Source organism: Rousettus aegyptiacus, unplaced genomic scaffold (genome assembly GCF_014176215.1).
Source record: "Rousettus aegyptiacus isolate mRouAeg1 unplaced genomic scaffold, mRouAeg1.p scaffold_m13_p_4, whole genome shotgun sequence".
NCBI lineage: Eukaryota > Metazoa > Chordata > Mammalia > Chiroptera > Pteropodidae > Rousettus > Rousettus aegyptiacus.
Window position 1 is genome coordinate 31,022,578 of NW_023416307.1, and position 14,938 is coordinate 31,037,515.

The 14,938-nt window shown below is 34.2% G+C and overlaps 1 protein-coding gene across 2 annotated transcripts in view; it reads right to left on the bottom strand.

Annotated features, from left to right (window-relative positions):
* Nucleotides 1-3,686: 3,686 nt before the first annotated feature.
* Nucleotides 3,687-14,938, bottom strand: part of SLC2A2 (solute carrier family 2 member 2) — a 29,445-nt gene continuing 18,193 nt past the window's right edge. The window contains exons 8-11 of one of the 2 annotated variants that reach the window (XM_016127541.2): nt 13,053-13,157; nt 9,671-9,772; nt 8,777-8,980; nt 3,687-8,687 (exon numbers count right to left, since the gene is read on the bottom strand). In XM_016127541.2, coding sequence (XP_015983027.1) covers nt 8,487-8,687; nt 8,777-8,980; nt 9,671-9,772; nt 13,053-13,157 — 612 coding nt within the window. In that variant the 3' untranslated portion in view covers nt 3,687-8,486. The remainder of the gene's footprint in view (nt 8,688-8,776; nt 8,981-9,670; nt 9,773-13,052; nt 13,158-14,938) is intronic. The other variant, XM_016127542.2, reaches the window with a different exon arrangement.

A 14,938-nucleotide genomic window follows, 5' to 3' on the forward strand; every position in this document is an offset into this window, starting at 1 on the left:
AAAATGGAAATGGAAATTATAAAAGGGAACCAGTCAAAAATGAAGAATACGTTATCTGAGATGAGAAGTCTATTAAAAGGAATAAACAAAGGAATAAACAAAGTGAATAAAGAAAAGGATCAAATGCCCTATCTAGAGGACAGGAAAGCCAATCAGGACACTCAATCAGCATGGCAAGAAAAAACATGCCAAGACTATAAAAATAATTTAAGGAGGATGGGACATTATTAAGTCTCCAAATATTTGTCTGATAGGTGTAACTGAAGAAAATCAAGATGTTGAACAGCAGTTTAAAGAAATAATGATGGAAAACTTCTCTAACTTGGTGAAGAAAACTGACATAAAATCCCAGGAAGCTCAGAGAATTCCAAAATTCAGAGATCCAAAGAGGCCTACACCAAGACACATCATAATTAAAATGCCAAAGTTTAAAAACAAAGAAAGAATATTAAAAGCATCAAAAGAAAAACTAATACATATAAGGGAAAACCCATAAGATTGGCAGTTGATTTCTGAAAAGAAACTATGCAGGATGGAAAGGGTTGGCAAAAAATATTCAACCGGATGAAGACCCAGGATCTACAACCAAGAATAATTTATCCAGCAAAACTATCATTTAGAGTTAAAGGACAGCAAAAATTTGTTCCAGACAAAAATAAGCTAAAGGAATTTATCACCACCAAGCCAGTATTACAGGAAATGTTGGAGGGACTTCTTTAAGAAGGAAAAACATGTATCAAAAACTGGAATAAAGCAAGGTAACACCTATATTCCTATCAATAAGTACCTTAAATGGAAAAGAATTAAGTGCTCCAACCGAAAGATAGAGTGGCTAAAAAGATAAGAAAACAAGACCCCTACATATGAAAAGTAAGGGGATGGAAAAAGATATTGCTTTGATGGACCTAAAAGGTATTTAAGTCAGAGAAAGATAAACACTATATGCTTTCACTTATATGTGGAATCTAAGGAATAAAAACAAACTAATCAAAAACAGACTCACAAATATAGTGGACAATTTGGTGTCAGACAGGAGAAGGGGATTTGGGGGACTGGGACAATAGGGTGAAGGGCTAAAGAGGTACAAATTAGTAGCTGATGGATGGTCATGGGGATGGGAGCACAGCATAGGGAATGCAGTTAGCATTCATACGTTGGCTAGGTGGAGGGTCAGGGGAGGGAGGGTGCAATTAGGGGGATCGTTTGATGAACTATATAGATTTCTAACCCATGTACTGTGTACTTGATATTAAATAAAAAAAACAATTTAAAAAATAATGCATGTCTATAAGGGTCAAATAATAGTATAAAGCCTATATTAAGTATATTTAAAAGAATTCACAATAATTTTCTGCCTCACCCCTCCCTACCCATGAGTCTCCTTATAGGCGAACACTTGAAGTTTTTAATGATTTTTTTAAGATTTAGTTTTGATATCCTAATTCATGTGCTGTATTGTTTAAGGTCCCCACAGAAACAGATGGTCTAGTGAAAAGGGGTGATTAAAGAAGTCTAAAGAAGAAACGATTTACAAAGGAGTAGGCCAAGTTAAGAGGCCAGCAAAGGATAGTAAAGCACCTGGCACTAGTAGTAGTGAAACTAACGATAGTAGAAACCATTACCAATTCTAGGGTTAAGACAGGCAAGGTTTAGAGGATCAGTGTACAGAACCCAGAAAAACAGGAGCTGTGGCCTTGGATGGGTGAATACAGTCTTGGTGGGAAGGTGGAAGGTGAAGGAATCAATAGTCCACTTTCTACCTCTTCTTGTCCTTTATCCAATGCATCCCATTAAGCAAACCCAACTGGAAGCCAAAGATAAAGAGCCCAGATGCTAGAGTCTGAAGAGATCTGCCTTCTGAAACACAGAGCATTGTGGACAGGGCGAAAATAGATCTGCGGGGCACAGGGAAAATTATCAGCACATTGGCTCATACTTTAAATTTTTGCTTTATAGATTTTGGTGGTTGTGTGTTGACAACTTATCATGATAAAAAATAATTGAGCCCTTTTTCTCATACTTTCTCTCCTTTCCACATATCTCACAATATAGTACTATTATAAATTTTATTTGGAAACAAGAATTGTAACAATATCTAGTGTTTTACCTAATTGTGTCAATAAGTATTCACTGCAGAGCCAAGAAGTGTGCTATGACATTTCCTTTCTGTGCCACTCCCTACCTTACTCTCTCCCTAGGAATTCATTACTGTCTCTATCACTATTTTTTTAAAAATAATGTTTATCTCTATTTTTTTCTAAATGATCCAAATTATTTTTCACATGGCCAAAAGTATCAGAGAAACTTTCAGATCAGTTTTTTCCTGGAACTTTCTTTTTCTTGCTTCAAACTGAATTTGTTGCTTTCTAGGCCCTGACGCTAGCCGCTTATTTATGACTTTTGTTCTGAAACTTATCTATCTCTCCTTTTGCTGAATTTCATGTCTTCCTCTCTTGGTTTTCTCCTGCTTTGATAGAGTCTACCCTCTACTTGTTTTATGAGAAAAGGTGCAGAAGAGGTAAAATTTGGGGTATGCAAGTCTGGAAATACACCTAATTCTAATTTTACACACAATTGATAAATGTCTGGGGGCAGAATTCTAGGCTGAAAATAATTTTCCTTCAGGATTTTGTAGGCACTGCTTTATGGCCTACATGCTGTTCTGAATCTTGTTCCATTGCACGTGGCCTGCCTTTCCTTTCAAGATGCTTTTATATGTATTCTGAATCTCTGGTGTTCTGATGTTTCATGATAAAATTTTGTGTTTGGTTTATTGTGTTTGACATACAATGAACTGTCAAGGTTTTGTTCTTCAGCAAAATTCTAATGTAATACATTTTTGACAATTTCTTTCCCTCTGTTTTGACTTTTCCTCTCTTTTGAAATCCCATTGTTTGGATGCTGGATCTTCTGAGCTGATCCCCTAAGTTTTATTTCCATCACCCCACCCTCTGTCCAAGCATTAAGTTTGTGAAAACCTTATAATAACTGTTATCAAAGTTGGGGATGTTATCTCTTATTCATGGATAAAAATATATGCTTTCATGCCCAATAATGTGCCTGCGGTTGGGCATTAAGTCAGTTCTTCTCTCCAATGTCTCTTTCATTATCATCTTTCTCCTATTTTATAAAAGATAGGTATAATTCTCATTCGGTCCTGATTCTCACTGTGGTACCTTGCTCTAGACTGTTATACTTTTAGAGATGCCAAACAAAGGGATACTTAGCAATAATTTTACCTAGGAAGCCTACCTTAATAAAGGTAGCTTATAAGAAATTGTATATTTTGAATTTAGACATTGTAGAAGAGGATAATGACCACTTTTGTTTAGCAGACCTTACCCAATTGTTTTCGAAGTGAATTCTTCCTGAGGGAAAGACCAGTAAAACTAAAGAAAATAAAACATCTGTTAGAAATGCAGAAGGTAGACTAATAACAGGTATCCATGCCTCATCTACATTTACCTGTGGAAGTAATCCAGACATGAGATGGCTGTCACAGGAATGACTATTAAGTTACGTATTGGAAGTGAAAAATTAAGTCAGATAGAAAGTATGGGTCATTTGGAAAATTAGTTTGACAATGAGGACCATATTTACCCATTAAGTTACAAAAGACATTTTCTATGAATTAAACAAGCTAACAAGCTAAATCTGAGCTCTAATGGTTAGAAATAAATAGAGCATGTGATAAAATAGAATTTTATTATATACATATGTGAAAAGGCATACAATTAATAATATTTCAATTCTCCTAATCCTTTCTGAGCATATCAGGTTAAGCAAGTTGCCTCTAAGTGAAAGATTCGAGAATATAATTAATAGCCTTTTATTAAGTCTTAGTAAAGCCTTTTTGGTATGCTGCCCAGAAACTAAGTGAGAGAATGAATGACTGTAACAACTGGATAACAAATCCTTTCACAATACAAATGTTTTGATTTTAACGAAATTAAAGAGCCCAATTGAGTTATTAGCTAACACATTATTAAAAATTACTTTGATGATTAATTGCTATGTGTTTTTTGACTGTAACTTTAATAGAGTGCATGAAATTGAATGAAATTAGTCCTTCCATTCCTATCTACTTACCTCTGAAAACAAGATTTTCAATAAGTTTATAATAACAAAAAGTAATAATAGACTTTATATTGAAGGCTGTTTCACTTTAGTAATAAGAACTATCCATCCATTAATATTTAAATTAATTGAAAAAATGATCCCATGCTTCTTGTTTAGATAAATTTCTAAAATACCTATTTTAAAAATGAACGATTTTATCAGAATTTGTAATACAGATGTCTTTTCATCAATTGTGTACTACTCATAATCATAAAGGCTAACTCAATCTAAAAAAAAAAAAAGGTTAAACATTTTGACCTTTGCAGACAAAGGACATTTTAAAAAATTCAAATTCAAATTATAGATATTTTTGTTGCAGAAACTTATAATATAATCATCAACAATATGTTAGGACATACAAATTAGTTACTTTGGGATAAAATTTGTTGAAGGAAATGCAAAGGAAATATGGGAATAGAAAAGTTAAATTTCTAATCAGTAAATACATAAATATGTTTATATATATTTTTAATGGCTATGGTAACAAATTATTATGGTATTTAAATTCCATTGGATAAATAGAGCAAAGCAGTTTTTAAATGTCAATATCTACTATATGTTGAAAAATTAATAATTTTTGCAGCTATTTAAACATATGATGAAAATTTTAGATGTCAACTTAAAAATTTGATAACCCCTAAGGCCGTTTTTTCTAATCTCTCCTTTGTACTTTAACTATTTGTTTTCAAATTTTATCCCCTTTATGAGAATGCTGGTGATCGAGGATAAAGATCATGTTTTCTAAGATTTGTGCCTTATACAAAACTTTAACAAAGTGTATTGTTCATAATAGGAGCTCAATTAAATATTTACTAATTAAATTATTTTTATTTTCATCAAATGGAGCCATTCATTCCCCTTCTGCTGTTCTTACCTGGCCTTCAGATTAGTTTTTTTTCTACTACTGACAATCAAAACAACTGCCCAATGGGAATAAATTTTAAAAAGTAAATCATATATTTTCTTTAAAATGAGAGTAGGAAAAATACTGTGAGAAAGGAGTATATACAGTTACCAATAGCAAATTTCTTAAACGTGGCTATTTTCTAGATAAAATTTAAAAAACTAAACATTTGTAAATATATTTATTGTCATGAAACTATAGTGTATATGTACTCTTTACTAAAATCAGTTTCTTTTCATGATGCTTCTTTCTAATGTGTACCCAATTAGAAGGCAGTAAAAACACCAGCAGATGGCTTAGAGTTTATTGCCTCAAGAAAAGGCAATAAACCTTTTCTTCTCAGGTCACTGATAGAGAATTGTAATGAAAAATTATATTTTTTACACTTTACTCAGCACTTCTGCTTAGGACACTGTAAGTACGAGATATTGCCTAACATTGCTTTATTTGCTGCATACTCAACAATAAGCTAGCAATACAAAGTCGCTTATGCATGTACACTGGTTTATACACTTTTGCAATTTTTGAAGATTATCAAGAAGGTTTGGTCTTGTCCTGTGGTTATAATCCCATTAAATTACATTTAAATATGATATACAGCATTTTATTTTATAGTTGGTATTATCCAAAGAAATATTACATATATACCTCTTAAAAATAACATAACTTAGGAAAAAGCAAATTGAAAATATACGATAAAAACTCCTAAAACCTACTCGGAAATATCAGGTATGGATATGGGAATTAAATAGCCTAAAATCTTCCCTGATCTCTTGTCTTTGTGAGATCGTTGCTTGAAGTAAGAGAATATTATCTTGAGTTATAAAACTCCTTTTATTCAAGAGAAAAATTTGGAACTATCTTATATGTGATAATCCTGTATCTTAATAGTATCTTCGTGAATACTAATTCTAGGTAACATTTACTAAGTGCCCACTTTGGACCAGGCACTCTGCTTAGCACTTTACATTTAATCCTCAAAACCACAACCTGAGGTAGGTTATATTATCTAGCACATTTTATAAGAGAAGGCAAAAGACACAGATGGGAATATTTATGCCCTGGTCTTCCTGAACTTCTTATTGGACTGTGAACTCCTTGAGGAGAGAGCTTTCTCTTGCGGTGTCTCACCCCACCTTCCAGTGTTGGTCATGGAGAAGTAAGAGGAAAGGAGAAAGGTGGAGAAGACCTTTCTTTGCACTGATGTCATGGCAGTGAACAACAGCTATGATGTAGCAGATGAGTGTCCAAACCAAGCAATGTAATCGTGCTTCAAACATGTTAACAGAAAAAAATCACATTTGTAATAACATTTGAGTATATGAAAACGCTTCTGCAAAAATGATAGAGTACTATGAGAAACAAGTGTTCAAACTCACATCTGAGTTCCCTGGGACAAAACTAACTAATTTTATTATTTATTGTGATGTATACCATTGAAGACTCAAAAGTGTTACTGTTTTAGCTATTTTTTTTTGTCCTAGTATAAAGTGTTAACAGCTTCTTATTTCACTTTCATGTGTGTGTGTATGTGCGTGTTTTTTTTCAATTCACTTGTATCTCTGCAAGGAAAAAAATTATGAAAGGGGAACAATGTGAGTTACTTAAATTCCTCAGAGGCAGAAAACTTCAGGGTTTGAATTTCTGATATTTGTGGATGAGTCCAAATAACTAATTAGAACTTAAAAGTGGTCTTTCGTTCTTTTTTGAGTTAAACCTTTACTACTTTATCCTCTTAGTAAATGAGATCAGGAGTAGTGATTTGATTAAATCATATTCATTGCCTATAAAGAAATTTAACATTTTTATTATTGCAATTTTGGGCTTATCAAAGGCCAGCATCCTGAAGAAGACAAGAGCCAAATAAGAGCCATTTTCCTGCTGGTGTCCTAGTCAGAGTCCCTACATTCTTTTTTTCAGAGTTCACATTTTAGCACAAAGTTCTCCTAAACTATTTAAGCTCACTTTGACTGTGTCTAGAAGTCCTAAGTGAAAAGTTTATCCCAAATTGGCCCAAAGGAAAAACAAAATGGTGAAAATGAAAGAAAAATTTTCATGTTGTTTAGACTGTTAAATTACATAAAAGTAAACAACTTTGACAAAAAAAAAAAGAAGCAAATGTTGAGAGTTTTTATGCACATTAAAGCAAACAAAAAGGGTTGATTCAGTATTCCACTGTGTGACAAAAACAGCCTAGAGATACTTTAGCTCCCTGCTAAGTCTTTGGTATTCATTAGAACTGTATGTCCATGGTTGCAAAACTGACTGTAAGCAAAAGTTTGTTTAATCATCTGTGTATTTCCAATTTGCCTATATAGGTAGAAGCACTTAGAACAGTGCCTGACACATCAATGGCACAATAAATGTTAGCAATAGCAGGAGAACAGCTTAGCCAGCATCCTTATACTGCAAAGACAAAAAGGGAGACATCAAAGGGAATGATTGTTTTGTGTTAGATAACTCAGTATTTTCAGGAAAATTAAATAGGGATTTTTGATCTAGTCTGAACTTATACATGATTTTTCGGGGACTCAACATTCAGAAAATGACTTTTTTTTTTTTTTTTTTTTTTTTTTTTTTTTTTTATCAGAGCAATCTTTTACTTCGAATTCCTTAAGTTAGGTGGTTTCAACTTATTGGAGATTTGAGGGGATATACAAAATTCCCTCCTTATCACTGAGTCTATTCTATAACACACCTCGAAAACCAGTCTGTGTTCAATTAAAAAGCAAAACAAAACATAGCTCAAAGAATTGAACCAACAAGAGATCTGACGTGAGTTTATAATAGATGTTAATATTAACTGATAACCCATGCTATATGACCAGGTAAAACCTTTTAAGAGTATAATCTTATAAAAACCATTTGGTCACTAAAGGAATTAAATTTTTTTCCCCTGAGTACTCAAAGATTTTGGTATGCCTACTAAAAATAAGTTTTTCCTTACAAACATATTTTAATATACACAAAAAACCATTCCACACAAAAAATACAAAAAAAAATTAAATAAAAATTTAAGCAAAATGCAAATTCTAATGCATAAGATAAAAACTGAGTGTGATCATATTCAAATATGTAAATGTTAGTTGTATCTTCAGGTTTCTAACCAGATGCTTAAGGAAGTAATAATATGATACCTTGAAACCACTTTGATTTCAAGAAAACATTATTAAAGAGTAGAACTAGGAACATTAGAATGTCCTTGCCATTTAGTGTAGTGAAAAGAGCTAGACTTTTTGGTTTACTTAATTACAGGGTCTTAGCATCAAAAATAGATTCTGTAACTTAAAAAAAAAAATACTCTCTTTGGTAATATTTGATGACATTTCGGATCAGGGCCCATAAAAACTTTTTAAAAAATAAAAAAAATACTTCAGGACATAGACATAAAATTCTCAAAGAATTGTCACTTAAAAACGCATGGCTTCCTTCCTTTTTCTTCATGTCAAAAAGCAGATTATCTTTACGCAGTCTCTGTAGCTCTAAGGAATTTCATTTCCGTGGCAGCTTTTGCTGCTTGGGTTGAACCACTCTTCTTTCGAAATTCTTCCGCAATTTCCTCAAAGGACTTTCCTTTGGTTTCTGGAACTTTGAAAAATGTGACCAGAGTAAAGGCCAACATTGTTCCAGCAAAGAGGAAAAACACATAAGGTCCACAAAAGCCCTGCAGAGAGACCAAACACAGAGTCTCAATTAGCAGCTGTCCAACCCTATCTTCAGTTCAATAAATCTGCACAATGTTAGGCTGCTTACCGCAATGTATGGGAAACACAGAGCTATAAAAAAATTGCAGGCCCAGTTGCAGAATGCAGCTACTGCCATAGCAGCAGAGCGTGATCCTTGATTGAAAAATTCACCCACCATGAACCAGGGAATGGGGCCTGGCCCGATTTCGAAGAAGCTGACAAAAAGGAAGATGGCTATCATGCTCACATAACTCATCCAAGATAATTTATCCTGAGGAAAAAAACAAGACAAAAAGGAGAACGAGAATCATTGGCTGTTGCTTCTTTTAGCTAATAGACTCTCGCTGAATTTAGCAGTGACATGGCTCTTTTCCTGTTGCGTTTATGTTCAATTAAGTTCAAGTTATTCTAATTGGAGACAAGTTTATTCTAGTCTGAGTCATCCTTAAATCTCTCGAGTTCCGTTATAGGAAATCCTCTAGATTAGGATTTTATATGACTCTTAGTTACTCTTTTCCTGTGAAAAATGCAAAGTAGAGATCCAGCCACTTTTGTTCCTATTAATACTAGGTCACTAGACAGGATGCATGTGAAGTAGTGGTTGAGGGTACCGGGCTAGAGAGGTCCAGACACTTGCTCAAGGTCAAACAGCAGCCAAGTAGCGGAGCCAGCACTGGAACCAGTCTGAGGCTGACCCCCAGAGCCTATGCTCTGACCATTTTGCTACATTGTCAGCCTGGGTAATGCGTACAATTTACTTGCTGATATTCAGTCTTTAAACCCAAAGTTTAAACCCTAGTTCTCTTTTTCTTTACATTTCTCCCTGGTATTATATGTTATTCCTCTGACTTTATTTCATAAGAAACTCTCAAATGTTTTTGACATACAAATCACTTTAACCAGGAGCACAGAAGTGCTATCATATGGTAACCAGAAATCTCAGCGCGGGCACCAAACTCACCAGTAGCACAAGTCCCACAGACATGAAGATGGCACAGAAAAACATCCCGCCCATTCCGATTAGAAACAGAGAGCGTCGTCCTGCCTTCTCCACAAGGAATACCTAGGAAAGTTTAAAAATATCTAGGCTTTATACTTATATAGTCTTTACTGACAAAGAGGTCATTTAAATTTATACGAAAGAAAAAGGCAGTTCTATTATTCCATTTTACAGATGTGGAACTGAAGAGGGCGTGACTCTTATTTGAGGTGGCACAGCTGGTCTCAGTGACCAGAGGCCATCAACGGATACCTGCTTTATTTAGTCACATTGGTTTGAACAGGGCATTCTAGAGAAAGAACAAGAGTGTTACCACCTCTCTATGATTATCACTTTGGGTACAATATTAAGAGGCTATACATCTCAGATCTCTTCCTGTTGATCTCCTGTATGTTTAAAATATGAAGTTTTCACACTAAAAATGACATTAATTCCTTTCTTGGTATTTGTCCTAAGTTATAATCACAAGAGTCTGTGTACTGCTAATGAAGTCATATTGTGACTACTCACATGGCAACTTATGAAATTTGATCATTTTTCCAAAATAGTCGTCTTCATTTTTCTGGTGTACCTAAACATACCTGTTGCTGGGAATGAACTATCCATTTGAGAAGGTAAGACTCAAAGCAAAAGTTTAAAGTGCTTTCTTATTCTATGTCAGGAGATATGTCATTGATTCCTTTTGGTCTGGGTACCTTTACATTAATGGTTAAAATTTACAATTAGCCAAGACCAGAGTTATTGGATAGAGTCTCACTTGATCCTTGGAATACTTCCAAGGTTAGTGAATTGCAAACAAAAAATTACCTGTCATAATTTCTCACTTTGGTGAGTAAATTGACTAGTCTCATAAATCTATCAGGAAACCAATAGCAATCCAGTATCTTTAGCATAGTGAGCTCTGGCTCTGAAAATATCTGAGAAATATTTCTTTTCCCGTGCAGTGAAAGCCCCTTTCATCTCAGAGGCATTTCGTATGAGCTTCAAATCACTTCAGGATGATAAGCTAAGAGCTTGCATTTAATTATTGAGAAGGAAGTGGGAAAAACAAAGCTTTCTCAAGTTCATAAAATTTCTCTCTATATTTTGACTCTTTGATTATGTCTTTCAAAGCTGCCTTGATGACATCATGTCAAGCTACCAAGAAAATAAAAGCATTTCTTCAAGAATAAGAGCTTTTACCATGTCTGTTTCTTCTGCCTCAGAACAATTATTACGAATAGGATAATAAACTCTAAACCTACATGTCTTGAAAGTTAAGTTGGACTCCCGTTTTGAGGCCAGGTGACCACTCAGGGAGGAAAGTGACACAGGGTGAGACTTACTTAGAGGCTGGAGATATCTGCTTGACCAAAACTCTCACCTATGCCCCAGTGTGTTTCAGTTATATCCGGGAAGCCTACTTAGAGTTTGGTGACAAGTGCATATTCTTATTTGCATATTTTTATTTGAAAGGATATATGGAATTTGGTAACATTGGTTAATTTCGGGGAGAGAAACTGGATGACTGAGGGGCTATCTGTTTTGTACTTTTTTGGACTTTAAAACAACTTTTCAAAAAAATATATAATTAAAAATTGTAAATGTTATTTGTAGTCCTGGAGGGTTATTTGTAATTAAATAGCTGATTAGAAATTATGTTTATTATTCCACTTGCTCAGAAACTTTCACAGAATAAAAAGATGAACTCTATAAAGGTTTATTCAAAATAATCAAGACACTTTTGAAAATAACTCCTCCCACTTCAACGGTGTCAGTAGGAGGGAGACAAAAATGAAATTCTGCATGTGCTAACAGAAAGAAATCTAACTATGGATGGTGAACACACAATGCAATGTATATATGACTTACTCTTGAATTGTACACTTGAAACTTACTGGATTTTGTTAACCAATGTCACCATGATAAATAAAAAAATGAAATTCTGTGAAATAGTTTCCTTTCAGCCATTATTAGAGTTCGGGTTACTCGACCTTGACAACTTGATGCTTTACATAGCAAATCCTGTTACATATAAAATATTTTAATCATCATCTTTATATTAGAAAAATATGTTCAAGTAGGATGTGTACAAAATATTTTCTCAGGGGAACAAAATAGTCCCCTGGATTACATCCCAGCGCCAGGTCTTCATTGATTTAGAGTGGCCTTTTGGCTTAAACAGGCATTATCTCTAAAGGCATGTCTACAGAACCACGGGTGTTCCCTTGTTATTTGTTCTTCCCTGCTTTCCAAGGTCCAACACTGTTTAATGTGGTCTGGACAAAGCTGCCTTTTTATCTAGGTGTCTGGGCTATAATTTATTGAAACGAAGGTAATAGTTAAAAGTACATGTACAGAGAATAAAAAAAAAATGGCTAAAGTATATTGAGTATAGCATGGTGACCAAAATTGAAAAGCACAAGCCTAACAACTTGCATTCTAAGTTAAAAAATAAGCCCAATTACCCTCATTTTAGAGTGAGTTAAATTAGTTGGGAAGTTTTCAGGATTTTTTTTGGATTGTTGTTTGTTTACTTTAATTCTTAGAATATTGTGTTAAATATTATTATTGCCAAGATACTGAACCATTCTTTATTTAAGATATTTGTTCTTAAGAAGAGTATATAGCCTTTTTCCCCTTGTTGGAAAAAACTTTCAAAAATAAAAAACATGTGACATTTCAAAAGAATAACATTTCAAAAATAACAATAACTTTTCAACATACACATCACTTCTACTCCATCCTCTCATGATATCACATACTCACATGCAGAACCAGAAGCCATGGCATTGTGAGCTACTTGGAAGCTCTGCCCAATGACCTACCAGCACAGGCATTTATAAGAGGCTTAGATACCTAATTGAGAGGACTAAATTAATTTTTAAAATATTTTCCCAAAACATCAGTATAAAAAAAGAATTTCAACCACGGAAAGGGAGGCATCTAGGTACAAGACCCAGAATTGATAGAACTGACAAGTTGTTGGCTAATCCCAAAGTGCTTAAGTATAGAGCAAAGGAGAAAGAATCCATATATTTACACAAGGAGAAAGTTCTGTGTCCCCATGTGAATTATTAATTTACAAATGAGTAACTAATGGCATCTGTACCAATAGAGAGAACAAGTGATAACGAGAGAACCAGAAAACCTTCTCAGTTATGCCTAATTCAATACAGTAGTTGGTTATTCACATAGAGGACTCTTCCCATGACCCACTTAGTTTTATATTTCCAGTGTATGTGGACAATAAGTGATTGATCACTTTTAGATCACAAGAGTTTTTTTTTCTTTTTCTTTTTCTTTTTTTACTCCTATTCCTGGACTGAGAAACAAGCAGAATATTTTAGGGTATTTTACTTACAGAGACAGCAGTGAAAACTGTGTTGATGGCACCAACTCCAATGGTTGCATAAACCGGTTGGCCGACTCCAGCTGTCTGAAAAATGCTGGTTGAGTAGTAAAAGATCTGCAAAATAATAACATTTTAGCCTTAATCAAGAAGCCTACCACTGATGGATTTAAAGCAAGAAATATTTTAAGTTGTTTATTTTTAATTGTTTCTCTAGAACCACAGTCCCTAGAACTTCCTAAAGATTTTATCTACCTCTCTCTTTTCAGGGAAGGAGAAACCACAAACTCCTTCAGTGTTTAAAGTTACTGATGGCTTAAAAAGTTTTCCTTATATTTAGCTGAGAACTGTGCATATAAAGTTTTTTTATTAAAAAAAATTTTTAAACCTTTTGTTAAAGCATAAAATATTTACAAAAATTACACATATCATAAATGCACAGCTCACTTAATTTTCACAAACTGAACACCTGTATAACTAGTACCCAGATCAGGAAATAAATCATTTTCTGCCTTCCAGAAAACTCCTAAATGTCACCCTATTTTTTCAAGAAAACTCTTTTAACTTCTACCATCGTAGATAAATTTTGCATCATCTTGTACTTGATATAAATGAAACCACATAGTGTATATTACTTTGTATCTGGCTGCAATATTACCTTTGTAGAACAATACAGGTCATGTGTTTGTAGACTAGTCATCATCATTACTATATAGTACTTTATTGTATTACTATACCACAATTTAGTTACCCATGTTACTGTTAATGGATGTTTAGGTAGTTGTCATTTAGGGACATTATGAATAGTGCCACTATGAACATTCTAGAACAATCTTTTTAGTGTATGTGCATGCATTTTCACCTAGGAATAGGACTGCTGGACAATAGAGTGTACATATGCTCAGCTTTAATAGATACTGCCAAACAGCTTTCCAAAGCAGTTATGTCAGTTTATACTCTCACCAGTATATATGAATAAGAGTTGCTATTCCTGTTGCCATTACATTTAACCCAAAAATTTCCACTAATCTCAGTGGAGATGGAGAAACCTGGTTTACAACCTCCCTCACAGCCTTTATTATTTAGTTATGTTTTTACTTTTATAATAGTATTTTAGGCCATTTTGTGTACTACTGTCCTCTGTCACTCTTTCCCTACATAACATGTCTTTCTGCAGATGGGGCTGAGGCAGGAAGACTGTGCAGACTGTGTTGAGTGAGGAGTGTCTTACAGCACACTGCACGCGATCCCATCATTTTTAGGCTGCCCAACAGCTGCAAGTTCAGTATTTCCTGGATGCCACTAAGGCAGACACTAGAATGGAAGCTAAAGCAGGGTGGTTCAGAGAGATTAAGTATTGTGCCATTAGATGTACATGCAGAGCTGAGATAGGATGTAGCAATTTGGTTTCTGAGTCCCAAAGTTATAAAGAATATTAGATAAAAATGAACAGCAAGGATCCTTTAAAGAAGGACGAAGACTACAGCAGAGCCATATTTAACTTTTGGTGTGAGGTTCAGGGCTCCTTTTTGCTTTGCCTCATAGGAATTACTTTCTTTACCTCCCCCACATCTCTGCTCGTCTTATCAGTCACCCCCAAAGTGTTCCTTGTGGATCTGGGATTGGCTCATGATAGAGGAAGCCCAAACCACTTTTTTACCAGCAATGAAAGAGGACAAGTGATTTTCTTTATCTAGTTTCTTAATGAATGTTTGTTTTCTTCTAGTAGCTCATTGCCAGTAAAACAATTTTAGTATGCATAATGGAAAATTTCAATTCAAAACCTAAAAGATAGCAAGTTTAATATTTAGTATGTTTCTCAATCATGTGTTTTCTAACATCCTCACTCACCAATATCATATCGGTTCACTCTGTTGTTCATTTTGTTTGCATGTGCT